Genomic DNA, 14,795 nt, shown 5'->3' on the forward strand with positions numbered 1-14,795 from the left:
GTACCCAACATTTAGAAGAACGAGCCCCCTCCTGAACAAAACTCAAACAGTAGGTCAAATATATAGTTGGGTTTTCCCTCTTTGCTCGCATATGCAATGAATACTCTATTTCTGTGTCCACGATGTGTTTATTTATTGAACCAAACTTAGGGCAGACTATTATTCAAGTAGGCCTACTTTTGTGTAACGGGAGGCAGAGTGGGGGTGGGGTATAGGGGTCTCTCTTAATTAGGTCGTTCATTATACGTGTGATTTTCTTTTGGATAATAGCCATGGCCTGAGGTCCATAGTTACCATACACAGATACATTGCGTCACTGCTAAGATATGCAAGTCGGGGTGGTTTAAATTCCCTTTTATCGAACAGCCAGAGTTGTTGTTGTTGTTGTACCTGTTTTCTATCCCTATTGACAACACAAACAGCCTATAGACAGAACGAATACATCGGTGTTGTTTGTGATGTTTGTGATGTGACAGCTGTGCTGTGATTACGCAAATCATTCACATTTATTTCACAGTAGAAAGGGCGTTGTTTTTGCATTAAAGCCTCTGAATAACTTTTATAGTAGAGTTCATTCAGTTTGGGTTCGTCTTTTCTTCTCGGTGGCAATGACCCAGAAACAGCATGATGCGTCTAACCATTGCCCAACATTTTTCCATATGGAACACTTTGGGCAAATAAACTGCGCAGTAGTTATACATGAGAAACTGCTTTCTCCATTGCACAAAACCCACCCCTATAGGCACCCATAAGAACTTCTCTCCGCATACATATTTTTATTTGTGTGCTGCCAACCCACTCAGACTTGAGTTTGGCAAAATGCCCCCTTCTCTACTTTCCTACCTTCATTCCTTTCCAAAAATGATGGCTACGGGGGTGACTGTTTAACTAAAGTGCTACTGTAGGGGGCTGTTGTAGTTTAACTCCTGCCCACCAGTAGCTGCTGCTAACAAAAAGGGTGACTCGAGGTCTGACTATTCATCCATTCTCTGTGCTTCAATTTTCATTGATTCTGAATGCACGGGTAGCCCTTGGGGATTCTCCGTGAAGGGCCACGACACGCCTTCAGACGCGGCCAGACCCTTACAAGCCATCTGCCACTACCCAAACGTCGTTTTTTCCTCTTCCCCCTCCCTCCTCCCCATCTTCCCTCAAGCGCACGGGTCTATATGCCACTGTCCACTGGCTGGCTCTGTCTACATTGAACTGGAAGCATGTTAAAGAACCTGTAACGGTATGGCTACGCTGGGCCATATGGCGAGGGGAAGCCAGAAGTTTTCGTCCCCGAAGAGTAGACACCACATGGTAGCTCATGGGAACGTAAACACGGCGCGCATCACACGATATCGATCATATGAAGTGGTGTGGAGAAGATGATTAGCTTGAATGGGGGTTGGTAACTGTTACCAAGTGATCAATCGACATACTATTGATTCTTTCTGAGCATTCAGACTGTTGGCACGATTCACCTACTTATTGGTTCGACCAAAATCGTTTATTTTTCCCCCCAAACTCTCATCCAGGCTATAGCTTCTGTCTCGTGAAATATAAACGTTGTGTGGTCATTTTTCGGCACAAAGAAGATTGGCGACTGAAGGGCAACTTTATATTTGTCTTATCAGGGCTGATGATATAGGCCTAATACCAGCAACTCATCTTCTCTGGTCGGGGTTCTCGCCATTTCCATAATTTCTGACCCGCCTGTTTACCTGCTGAAATCCTTGGACTCTGCAGGAACAGCGCGGCCTTTGTGTCCAGATCAGATTACTACTATGGCCAGCTGCTTGAAGGGGGCACAGGCCAATCCATGGGTGCCCCCTAGTCGTGCTGCTGTCACATTTGCATATGTTGTGGCTGAGGACGTGCTGGGCTCTCTTTGGGGAAGAGTGCCGCGATAATTACGCGGTGGCCCCTGAAGACGCGCCCGCGCGTGTGAGTGTGTGGGACAGAGGAGGGAGGGGGAGAGGGACAGAGGAGGGAGGGGGGAGGAGGAGAATGCGTCGAAGTTTTTCAAGGAGCAGTGGCCTGTCGCGTGCCAATGTTTATAAAAACACATCTGCCACGTTCCCCACGGGTAACGCCCATGCGTTGGCGCATCAGAGCATATGCGGTCCCTATGCATAAATCGATAATTCAACATCTGATCATTTGTATGACACATTTCCACACACAACAAATACTCATGGTGACATGTGATATAATCAGTGAATAATCAATGCAGATATAGTGAGGTGAAGTACATGGAGTAGAAAGAGGTTTTTGATACCCCCCAACTCTTTAGTGTCGATAACTCCAACCATGACATGGAATTAGGGTCTGATTAATTATTGTATCATTCTAGTTTAGGACTAATAGGAACTACCCCAGGCATGATCTTTATTGCTTATGAAAAACGATGTGGAAAGTATGGCCGTAGTTTTGTAAAGACGATCATTTGTAGTACCTCCGAGATTTTTTCAGTCTTTCTCATTTCTGAACCGGTGCAATCTGGATGAAATTGTCTGCCACAATAGACCTTGTGAATGGCAAAGTGACACCTCTCTCTCTCTCTCTCTCTCTCTCTCTCTCTCTCTCTCTCTCTCTCTCTCTCTCTCTCTCTCTCTCTCTCCCTCTCTCTCTCTCTCTCTATTTCTCCAGTCACTCTCTATCTCTCTCCACGACATCTGCCCAGCCATGAACAGATGTAGGCACCTGCGTTGTCGGCCCACATATGCACACATGTCCCTTTCAACCTCTCTGGGACTCGACCAATCACAATGGGATAGACCAAGGGTGTGGTAACCAAATACTCCATATCCCCTCAGGACACACGCTCTGTTAGAGGCATTGTCACAAGCAATATCATGTGGCCAGGCAATGCAATCTGTTCTAAGACTGTTCATTTGAGAGATGGGGTTTGTAGCTATGTAATAAAGGGGCTATATAAAGTCTCTTGTTGTTGTTGGAAGTTGAAGTAGTAACACCAAGGCGTTTGATTTTCTCATGCTTTAGAGACTTGACTAGAAAAGCATAGAGAAGCAATGGAGATGTATTCAGCTTAGTTTATCACGCTGATCTCCTAAGTGGCCGTTTGGGCAATTCTGGAGTGGCCAAGCCAGGGGCAGCAGCAGGCAGGTGTTAGTTGTGGTTCAGTAGAGGAGGCTGATGGGAACAACAAGGAACAGGGCGGGAGCAGGTTAAAGACAGAGGAGGGTTTTGTTCTATGAGGATGAGCGGGAAAAGTAGCCTGAAAGCCCACTGGCAGCCCTAGATAATAGCGATAATAGCCCTGTCCCTATCCCTCAGCTGCTACTGGACAGAGGATCCAAACACACCTGTTGTCTTGTCTTCCCCATTGTATGTGGATAACTAGCTAGCGTTAGCACTACACCTCAGGAATTCTCCATCCCCTTCCCTGCTGCACCACGACCATTAGCCTCTGTCCCAAGAGGGAGGAGGGGAGCTTGGGTGGAAGGTGGAGGGGGGTGAGGGTAAGCTAGGCTACATGGTGCGGAAACCAGCAGGGGGGCTATAGAAGGGTGTATGGTGAGGGGGGCCGGTTTAGAAGCAGTGTCCTCTTCATAAGGGGTTCCCTCCAGGGTCTGTCCAGAGACCCCTGTCTTAAAACACTGCCCCTAGGGGGAAGGCCCTCCTTTGTGACGAGATGGGCCTGCAAGCTGGGATGCCAGCTGCCACCTCTGTAGCGTCACAGTCTCCACTATGACAATGCTTCTCTCTCTGGTCACACTGGCCAGGCCAGCAGAGCCCATTAAATAAAGGACTTGTAGGGACTCCTAGAAGGGCTACAGGGCCACAACATGTTTTTTTTGGCTAAACGTTAATGATGACAAACTACCATGTGGGATATGGTGTATGACATAATAACCTCTAGTGATATCGATTCTCTCTCTGTGGTGAATAAAATGGAGTGTCTGTAAAGACAGACGAGTCATGATTTGGATGTTATTACATCATGAGATAATCATTAAAACAATGCTACAACGTGGTTTCTGGAAGCTGTACTGAATAATAGGGCTGTATTGACTGTTGTCTTTTTTCTTTCATGGAATTGAATGGAGTTAAATGATAAGGGAAAACATTTAAGTTTGTAAAGTAACCATTACAACACATGAGAAAAGCACAGAACATTTACTTACAGTCAAAACTATATTTTGGAAGGATGGTGTGTATCCCAAAAAAGCATCCTCTGATTTGAAACTTTGAGACTAACAGCTTGGTGAAGAAACACTGAAAACAAAAGCTCTGCAAGCGTATTGCATCCACTAAATTATAAAATGACATTGAGTGTACCATAAGTCTTCCTCACTGCAATATTAGAGGTTATATAGCCTAAAAGTGAATGTAATATAAAGTACAGCAGATCTCCAATCATGCTCATATAAGCATTTAGGCATTTGTGTATGATATTCCCATCCATAGCTCAGGGAGTTTGTCCCCCCATTGTATGGAGCTCTAATGGTGATTCTAACGATGCCTTGTCCATCTTTGATAAAAACCAGCACGCCCCTCATTAAAGACCCAGGGATGGTTCTCATGGCCCTCTCCCCCATCCCCGGAGCTGGGTGGACAGCAGGCGCGGGAGTTGAGACAACACCGTGGCACACGCCTGTTGACCGAGCCACAAAGCAAAAGCGTGTGACACTCACCGCCCCAACCCTCTCCCCAACCCCCGCCCTGGCCCCATTGTCCCCCAGGGTCCCCCAGCACAGGCACAGACAACCAACCCCCCACCTTACTCTCTATCTTAAACCCATACCCCCTCTTCCTTTAGAATCAATTTTACCAATCAGCTGATCCCTAGCTCTCACACCAGCAGGAATTTTAAGACACCCCCCCCCACCCATTTTAGTAGCCCACCCCACCGGACCCCACCCTACCCGTCCGACCCTGGGAACATCAGCTGCTAAGGTGGAAATCCATCATTGTGTGTAAGAAGGTTCCCCCTCTGCACATTGCACAGTCATTACCATACACCATACAGGGGAGGAGGAGGGGTGGGGCTTTAATTCACTGATTCGCATGCAGACAGTATTTCTTGGGAGGGTGGGGCTGGGGCTGGGATAGCTGGCTGAGGATGGAGATGGGGCAGGTTGGTTTGATGGGGATGGAGATGGTGCTGGTGGGGGGGTACAGAGGGTTTTACGGCTGCCGGGGTCAGGCCTGTCCTGGGAAAGTTGGATTTTCCATTTAAATCAGCACATGTTGTGGCCTTCTGGTGGCTGCGTGAACGCCTCACGCTGACAGATGGCCGCGGCCCATAACTATAGAGTCCGAGCACCCGGTCCCCGAGGGATACAGAGAGAGATGGAGCGAAAAGGAGAGAGGGAGAGAATGCGTCGCTCAGCTGATCCCATCAAAAAGAGAGTGAGAGGGTAGAGCACGAGGGAGGGATAAAGATAGGGAATGAAGGCAGGCAGGAGGGAGGGAGGGTGTGGGGGGAAGAGCCCCAGAGCCCCTTAATCCCAATCGCTAAAATTGAGTAAATATATTTGCCAGCTCTGCAAACCTTAAAAGGGCGCCTGGCGCTCCCTAAAGGTTCTGATTAGGTGTCTAGTCTATCAGCTTGTGGGTCTTTGGGAAGATTGTTTGTCCAAGGGTGGAATAGTGGCTTTGTATGATGATGGTGTTCACAGAGGATATGTTTATAGTACCATCTAGTAGAAGTGGGGTGCTGGCTGGTCGTCAGTCCTCATTGTGTGATGCTACCTTCTGTCTTTTCACCATGACTCTTCGTTAATCCTATTAATGAAACGAAGTCATCGCCTGGTTAAAGATCCCACGTCTCTGATTTGCATATTTTAGGAATCTTCTTTGAATAAAAAGTTTAAATATCACTGGCACTGGTAGACAATGAAGCCCTGAGATGCCCGTCACCATATACATATATTGTCATGTATATGTCTGAGTGGGCATTCTATGTTGTGTGTCTAGTTTGTCTGTTTCTGTGTTTGGCCTGATATGGTTCTCAATCAGAGGCAGGTGTTAGTCATTGTCTCTGATTGGGAACCATATTTAGGTAGCCTGTTTGGTGTTGGGTTTTGTGGGTGATTGTTTCCTGTGTTAGTGTTTGTGCCATACAGGACTGGTTTCGGGTTTTCACATTTATTGTTTTGTAGTTTGTTCATGTATAGTTTTTCTTATAAAAAAAAACATGAACTTCAACCACGCTGCGTATTGGTCCGCCTCTCCTTCGACACAAGAAATCCGTAACAGAATCACCCACCACAACAGGACCAAGCGGTGTGGTGATAGGCAACGGCAGCAGGAGCAGCGAAGTATGGACTATACTACTTGGGAGGAAATAGACAGGTGGGCGGTCGACCCAGGGAGTGTACCGGAGCCCGCCTGGGATTCGCTGGAGCAGTGCGAGGAGGGTTATAGGAGAATGGAGTTGGAGAGACGAGCACAGCGATGCGGACGGAAGCCCGAAAGTCCGCCCCAAAAATTTCTTGGGAGGAGGCACACAGAGAGTATGGCGAAGCCAGGTAGGAGACCTGCGCCAACTTCCTATGCTTACCGGGGGGCTAGAGAGACCGGGCAGGCACCGTGTTATGCTTTGGAGCGCACGGTGTCCCCAGTGCGGGTGCATAGCCCAGTGCAGTACATTCCAGCTCCGCGTATCGGCCGGGCTAGAGTGGGCATTGAGCCAAGTGCCATGAAGCCGGCTCTATGCATCTGGTCTCCAGTGCGTCTCCTTGGGCCGGCTTACATGGCACCAGCCTTGCGCATGGTGTCCCCGGTTCGCCTGCATAGCCCAGTGCGGGCTATTCCACCTCGCCGCACTGGCAGGGCGACCGGGAGCATTCAACCAGGTAAGGTTGGGCAGGCTCGGTGCTCAAGAGCTCCAGTGTGCCTGCACGGTCCGGGCTATCCAGTACCACCTCCACGCACCAGCCCTCCGGTGGCAGCTCCCCGCACCAGGCTTCCTGTGCGTGTCCTCGGCCTTGTACCACCAGTGCCAGCACCACGCACCAGGCCTACAGTGCGCTTCGCCTGTCCAGAGCTGCCGGAGCCTTCCTCCTCTACAGCGCTGCCGGAGTCTCCCGCCTGTCCAGCGCTGCCAGAGCTGCCAGTCTGCAAGGAGCTGCCAGTCCACAAGGAGCTGCCAGTCTGCATGGAGCAGCCAGAGCTGCCAGTCTGCATGGAGCAGCCAGAGCTGCCAGTCTGCATGGAGCAGCCAGAGCCACCAGTCTGCATGGAGCAGCCAGAGCAGCCAGTCAGCCAGGTTCTGCCAGAACCGCCATTCAGCTAGGATCTGCCAGAGCAGCCAGTCAGCCAGGATCTGCCAGAGTCGTCAGCCAGTACGGAGCTGCCCCTCTGTCCTGAGCTGCCCCTCAGTTCTGTGGGGTCATTTAGAAGGGTCGCCGTGGTTAGGAGGCCACGGAAGCAGACAATGTGGCGGACTAAGACTATGGTGAAGTGGGGGCCACGTCCAGCACCAGAGCCGCCACCGCGGACAGATGCCCACCCACACCCTCCCCAATAGGTTCAGGTTTTGCGGCCGGAGTCCGCACCTGGGGGGGGGGGGGGGGGGTGTACTGTCACACCCTGACCATAGTTTGCTTTGTATGTTTCTATGTTTTGTTTGGTTAGGGTGTGATCTGAGTGGGCATTCTATGTTGTGTGTCTAGTTTGTCTGTTTCTGTGTTTGGCCTGATATGGTTCTCAATCAGAGGCAGGTGTTAGTCATTGTCTCTGATTGGGAACCATATTTAGGTAGCCTGTTTGGTGTTGGGTTTTGTGGGTGATTGTTTCCTTTGTTAGCGTTTGCGCCATACAGGACTGGTTTCGGGTTTTCACATTTATTGTTTTGTAGTTTGTTCATGTATAGTTTTTCTTATAAAAAAAAACATGAACTTCAACCACGCTGCGTATTGGTCCGCCTCTCCTTCGACACAAGAAAACCGTAACATATATTGTGGAAATGAATAACAAGGGCTTCCTCTACAACTATAATATAATAGATTGAGAATGGATGTTCTATCTACTATAGTTCTTACGTTACAGGATTTTGTAAAGCAGTATATACATTCCCTGTACTCCCACTTGGTCTCACTCCTCACTGTACACCCTGTTTCACTGTTGCTCTGTGCATACTCTCACTCCCACTCACTTCTGCTGTGGCTCTACATGCAGTTTTCTGTTAATTAAGAAATATGTTCAACTTTGAATAGCATATAAATAGTCTAGTGATAGAAATCCAATGTTTCTATCAATTCTACAGCAAATACTCCAGTCATGATTTCACATCCCTGCCATTCTGCTAGGCCTAAGGTCTACCAAGAGGCACTATGTTGTAGTATGCCTGTGTCAGGGTTAAAACTGATGTGGGAGTCCTCCTTTACTCCATGTAAGGATAATGCAACTTTGTTAGACTGGGCTACAAATTCTTCTTATGTTGTTGCTAAAATTGAACGAAAAAATAAAACCAATTAACATTCAGTGTACCCTATCCTTAAATAGATGACCAATGTAGGTCTACACGTTTGTTTTAGATATTCACCATATTTACTTGTGTAAATGACAAAGTGGATCACATTATTTACTACAGGGGATCAGAGTTTCAAAGGATTTTAGTTTGTTTCACTTTGAAAGCCCTGGGACACGCACCGCACCTCATGTGGCGCGCAGTAATCCTCTTACAACCATTAACACACCAGATGCAGATGATGCCAATCAATAGACCATGCGGCGTGGAGAAATTTAACTGCAGTCTTGCGTTTACAGTATGCTTCACGAGTTCAGTTGTAGTTTACCTGGATTATTATTTCTCTAAATTTCTATGACTTACTGACAGAAACGGACAGTCAGGTGCGTGCTGGTTCTATCAACTTTGGGAAGGGAACCAACATATGGGATATCAAGGTGCAGAGACCCAGACGGCTCTGGCATTATTGAAGCGTTATTCCCCGTGGATTAGGCCAGTTATTCGACGGCAAAATGCTTCCTCAAGATATAAGAGTGCAGAAACCCCGTCGGATCTCGGATTCGGCTCCACCGGTACCACCACGGCGTGGCAAGAACAGAGACGTTCCTCTTTCAACGCGTGGGCGGTCGGGCTCCGTACCTGAGCGCAAGGTGAACTGCGTCCTCGTCGGAGATGGAGCGGTGGGGAAGACAAGTCTTATCGTCAGCTACACCACAAATGGTTATCCGACAGAATACATTCCAACAGCTTTCGACAACTTTGCAGGTCATTTATGAGAGAAATCAGAAAAATCACGTTGAGTTATTGTTAATTTGACCGCTTTTGTCACAGGTTTTACTCATGAATTGATTTATCCACATGTTGCATTTTATAAATGTTTTCTTGTTTTTGTTTGTTGCTTTTGTGTGTTCTTTTAGATCTCTCTGAATCAATAATAGGTTACTATTTGATATACTTTGATTGTGTAAACGTCACCGATGCATAGTGCTATGACAGGTAGGCATTGAACAAAATTCTAAATGCTGTCACCATCAATAACAAATCTGTGTACCATCTTCTTCTTCTCAGCTATGGTTGTTGTGGATGGAAAACCTGTGAGACTGCAACTCTGTGATATGGCTGGCCAGGTGAGTCAAAGTTGTTTTTGAATCCAACACTAAATGAGTGTTAGTAACCTATAGACACATTAACCAGGATATTCTATTGTAAGTGGTAGAGCTAACACATTATTCTTTCTACACATGCTCTGCTCAAAATGAGAGAAATGGGGGATGGAGGATGACACTATTAATGTAAGCCATTCTCTATCAGTGGTCAGTAGTTTGTTTAGGTTCCACAGCTTCACTTATCCCAACATAGGTTGCTTCCACATTCTACCGGTGTCTTGGTATCCCCCTGTAGGGATTCCCCTGCACACCCTCCCCTCTCTGATCCTGTGTCAGTAGTTACACCCCCTGGCAGAATATCTCTCATAGTCGTTGCCTCCCCTCCCCCTTGATCCTCAGACTTATATCGCCCCCTGTAGGAGGTTCCTGCCCATGCCCCCAGAATCGATACCTTCTTTTGTCCCCTCTGGCTATCTGTGCTTTATCGCCCCCTTTTGGATGACTCTCACAGACCTTGCTCTTCCTGACTCATGCCCAGTTCCAAATCAACTCTTCCCCTACTCCTTAATAGGCACCTTTGTAGATCTGAAAGGATTGGATATGTGTAATAATCAAAATGCCCTGAACTCAGAGAGGGAAATGGAAGTATTAGTGGACCATATTGCTAACCATACAGTAGTTTTTTTCAGAATCAGATCTACATGGTATGCTGTAAGGTCAGGGCAAAATAATCAATTTGGGATTGGGTATCTCTGACCCTACCACTTCCTCAACTTGAGACTTTTCCCTTTCTGTCTCCTATAGGACGAGCTGGACCGGATCCGCCCTCTATGCTACCACAATGCCGATGTCTTCCTGCTCTGCTACAGTGTGGTGCGCCCCTCCTCCTTCCGCAACGCCACTGACCGCTGGGCGCCCGAGATTCGCCATCACTGCCCCGGGGCACCCATGGTCCTGGTGGGAACCCAGCTGGACCTGAGGGAAGACGTCCAGGTGCTGGTCCAGCTGGCTAGGAATCAGGAGCGGCCTGTGAGCACCGAGGAGGCCCAGCAGCTGGCGAAGGATATCGGGGCTGTGTCCTTCATAGAGTGCTCGGGTCTGACCCAGAAGAATCTGAAGGAGGTGTTTGACCAGGCCATCTTGGCTAGCATCCAGCCAGTGGAGAACGTTCAGCAGCTCCAGCAGAGGCAGAGCCTGAGGAAGAAGACCCCGGATAAGATCAAGAGTCTCTCTGAGACTTGGTGGAAGAAGCTGAGCTGTGTTGTTGTGGCAGGAGAGTGTGTGGGAGGAGAGTTTGATTGAACCCCCAAGCAGCTGTTTAGGATTTGACATTTTTCTAAGCTTGTGTTTAGTCTTTAGTTTTTTTCACTCCATATATAATATCACTCAGGAAAACAGACCTGGATCAATAATATGTTGGAAAATTTAAATGTATTATCCAAAGACTTATTTCATATCTAAATAGGGGAAGCACTAGAAAGAATGATCATTGCTGGCAAGATAATGAATGAAATGCAGAGTTTCAGCATTTGTGATACTTTATGTTGACTACGGGTAGGACACGATGTTGTGTTCCAAGGCCATGATGAGGGCACAACAAGTCTGAATTGATTTGAATTAGCAAATCCAGTAGCTGGGGAGACTACTAACGAAATGACTGACTTCACAATGATCTCTGTGTCATTCTGTGAAACCCCCATCAAGTGTCAAAGGTCACCATTGGAGAATGTTGTGGAGGATTACGAGAAACCAGCCAATAGCAACTGTAACGCCAAACCATAAACTTACTTTGTGTCCGCCATTTTGACAAAGTCTCTCAATGTTATTTATTAACCTATATCAGATCATGTACAGTGGGGCAAAAAAGTATTTAGTCAGACACCAATTGTGCAAGTTCTCCCACTAAAAAAGATCATAGGTATACTTCATAGGTATACTTCAACTATGACAGACAAAATGAGAAAAATCCAGAAAATCACATTGTAGGATTTTTAATGAATTTATTTGCAAATTATGGTGCAAAATAAGTATTTGGTCACCTACAAACAAGCAAGATTTCTGGCTCTCACAGACCTGTAACTTCTTCTTTAAGAGGCTCCTCTGTCCTCCACTCGTTACCTGTATTAATGGCACCTGTTTGAACTTGTTATCAGTATAAAAGACACCTGTCCACAACCTCAAACAGTCACACTCCAAACTCCACTATGGCCAAGACCAAAGAGCTGTCAAAGGACACCAGAAACAAAATTGTAGACCTGCACCAGGCTGGGAAGACTGAATCTGCAGTAGGTATGCAGCTTGGTTTGAAGAAATCAACTGTGGGAGCAATTATTAGGAAATGGAAGACATACAATACCACTGATAATCTCTCTCGATCTGGGGCTCCACGCAGGATCTCACCCCGTGGGGTCAAAATGATCACAAGAACGGTGAGCAAAAATCCCAGAACCACACGGGGGGACCTAGTGAATGACCTGCGGAGAGCTGGGACCAAAGTAACAAAGCCTACCATCAGTAACACACTACGCCGCCAGGGACTCATCCTGCAGTGCCAGACGTGTCCCCCTGCTTAAGCCAGTACATGTCCAGGCCTGTCTGAAGTTTGCTAGAGAGCATTTGGATGATCCAGAAGAAGATTGGGAGAATGTCATATGGTCAGATGAAACCAAATTAGAACTTTTTGGTAAAAACTCAACTCGTCGTTTTTGGAGGACAAAGAATGCTGAGTTGCATCCAAAGAACACCATACTTACTGTGAAGCATGGGGGTGGAAACATCATGCTTTGGGGCTGTTTTTCTGCAAAGGGACCAGGACGACTGATCCATGTAAAGGAAAGAGTGAATGGGGCCATGTATCGTGAGATTGAGTGAAAACCTCCTTCCATCAGCAAGGGCATTGAAGATGAATAGTGGCTGGGTCTTTCAGCATGACAATGATCTCAAACACACCGCCCGAGCAACGAAGGAGTGGCTTCGTAAGAAGCATTTCAAGGTCCTGGAGTGGCCAAGCCTGTCTCCAGATCTCAGCCCCATAGAAAATCTTTGGAGGGAGTTGAAAGTCCGTGTTGCCCAGCAACAGCCCCAAAACATCACTGCTCTAGAGGAGATCTGCATGGAGGAATGGGCCAAAATACCAGCAACAGTGTGTGAAAACCTTGTGAAGACTTACAGAAACATTTGACCTCTGAGATAAACTTTTGTTATTGACCAAATACTTATTTTCCACCATAATTTGCAAATAAATTCATTAAAAATCCTACAATGTGATTTTCTGGATTTTTCTCATTTTGTCTGTCATAGTTGAAGTGTACCTATGATGAAAATTACAGGCTTTTTAAGTGGGAGAACTTGCACAATTGGTGGCTGACTAAATACTTTTTTGCCCCACTGTACAATGATCGCTCTTTCAAGTTCAAGTAGTTCCTGTATCAGTTGTTGACATTACTGGACATCCCAACCAAACAGAGCTAAAGGATACTGTAGTTTCCCAGTCAGATTGACTCTAATCTGACTCTAATCTGCAGATCAATTGGTATGGCTTTCCTCCCTGATCCCTGGTCAGGTCTGTCGTGGTGATGAATCGTAGTGGTTCTCCGGTGGAGGCCGTACGCAGCTTTCTAATAGAATGAGACAGGACCACCTGGATTGGATTAGCTGGGCATATGGTGGCTGACCCAGTCCCCTGAGTGCCATCACACCTTAGCCCTGCTCTGATGTCAACCAAGACCGTCTGCCTAGGAAGACTAAGCAAGACTCAGACCCTGTCCCCCTGCTGCTGGAGCTTTACCATAAAGAGAACAGAGATCACTGGGGAATGGGGTTCATATCACTAGAGATGCATTCCAAAGATGCAAGATCTATTTATTATTGTTAATTGGCAAATACTATCTGCAAGTGGAGATATTTCTGAAGCACGCTGAAATAATTTAAAGGATTTCAAATAAAGTATGATAATGATAGAAAAAAATGAAAGCTTTTACTGATTATTGATATAAAGTTAATGATAAGAACAGTGATTTTGTCCGGCCCTAGTGATTGCTATCTTGTTTTTTTGTTATAAATTAAATGCTTATTTCTATTGTTTTACATAGTTAATGCCTCCAATATTCTGTAGTACTCTTGATGTTTTATTATTGTACTGTCCCTATTGACTTACTGGGGGAGGAGAGGACAGGTGCATGAACTCACTTAATCCTGTCACCAAGATTTGAACAGCTTGAGAAAGTTGACATGCTGGTGTGGTTAATTTGTGAGGCATTTGGCAGGGACAGCTGGCAGCTTCAAATTCCTATTCACTCATCCATTATTTGTCTGTTCCAACGTGTACTCTGTTCCAAATATATAAAATATTCTTTGTTTTCAAAGTTATAAGAAAATCGTATATGTCCATAATGTAAAACCTGTTAAATTTTGAGGGAGTTTGTGGAGAGAACCCTGCCATCTTCTGTTGTCGTGACTGACATTCGCTGCCACTAGATGTCCCTAAAGCATTACAAATGCTGAGCTGCAGTTCATGCTCCACAAGCTGCCTAAGGTCAGCGCATCTCCATCACCTCACATATCTTATTAGTGGCAGAGATCTCTTTATTCTGTTTACAGGTCTGAGTTTAGAGAAGTCATTACACAGTGTCTCAGATCTTCATACTATCTGAATTTCAAGACATCAATTCATCATTCAGTTGCCTAATCCGTATAATATAGATATTTACTGCACTGTACTGTAGGTCGACACACCTATTCCTCAACAATGTAGCACAACTACATAGTGGCTCCAAACAGCAGACTTTATAGTATTCTAGATGTACTATTGAGTGCCTCTGCCTAGAAGCAACAGGCGGTTTTTAGAGGACCTGGCTGCTCTGGCAAAGGGGGATATTTTCATCCCCCCTCTTAGCTGTGCTCATCAACTTGGCATATTAGCTCTGACTAGCATTAAAGACCTAAGTCAAAGACCACAGCTCTGGCTCTGTTCTGACCTCCTGTGGCTCAGCGGCTCCACTCAAAGCAACCACTGCATTTATGGACAGACACAACTCACTGTTGTTGACGCAGCAATTCTCTCTCTAATTTACCCAGCTTCGACCATTCAAGCTATTTCATACTGCTGCACCACTACCACTCCCCCATGCAATATCCCAGAGCCCACCCCTTTTCCCAAGACACGTTTTTCAAACACTGTCAATTAGGGAGGGGTCCTTCTCTGCTGGCAAAGGAATACGTGGAGGGGCTATATTTAACGCACAAATCCCCCCCCCCCCCCC

At 46.5% G+C, this 14,795-nt stretch overlaps 1 protein-coding gene across 2 annotated transcripts; it reads left to right on the forward strand.

The window, feature by feature from the left end:
- Window positions 1–8,616: 8,616 nt before the first annotated feature.
- On the forward strand, window positions 8,617–11,688 carry LOC109893951 (rho-related GTP-binding protein RhoU-like). 2 transcript variants are annotated; one of them, XM_031830682.1, is made up of 4 exons: window positions 8,617–9,193; window positions 9,497–9,555; window positions 9,691–9,720; window positions 10,339–11,688. In XM_031830682.1, the coding sequence occupies exons 1-4, from the start codon at window positions 8,941–8,943 to the stop codon at window positions 10,834–10,836; spliced, it is 840 nt and encodes a 279-aa protein (XP_031686542.1). In that variant the 5' UTR covers window positions 8,617–8,940; the 3' UTR covers window positions 10,837–11,688. The 2 variants fall into 2 exon arrangements, with proteins under 2 accessions (XP_031686542.1, XP_031686552.1); XM_031830692.1 differs by lacking the exon at window positions 9,691–9,720 and having other exon boundaries at window positions 8,620–9,193.
- Window positions 11,689–14,795: the final 3,107 nt, after the last annotated feature.

This window comes from Oncorhynchus kisutch, linkage group LG1, assembly GCF_002021735.2.
Source record: "Oncorhynchus kisutch isolate 150728-3 linkage group LG1, Okis_V2, whole genome shotgun sequence".
Classification (NCBI taxonomy): domain Eukaryota; kingdom Metazoa; phylum Chordata; class Actinopteri; order Salmoniformes; family Salmonidae; genus Oncorhynchus; species Oncorhynchus kisutch.

What these genes read in the sequence shown, in the direction of transcription:
- LOC109893951 (XM_031830682.1), top strand. Translation starts at nt 8,941, where the DNA reads ATGCTTCCTCAAGATATAAGAGTGCAGAAACCCCGTCGGATCTCGGAT. An exon ending in TCTGTGATATGGCTGGCCAG is followed by an intron (nt 9,556 to 9,690) that starts GTGAGTCAAAGT and finishes TCAAAATGAGAG; the next exon opens with AAATGGGGGATGGAGGATGA. An exon ending in TGGAGGATGACACTATTAAT is followed by an intron (nt 9,721 to 10,338) that starts GTAAGCCATTCT and finishes TGTCTCCTATAG; the next exon opens with GACGAGCTGGACCGGATCCG.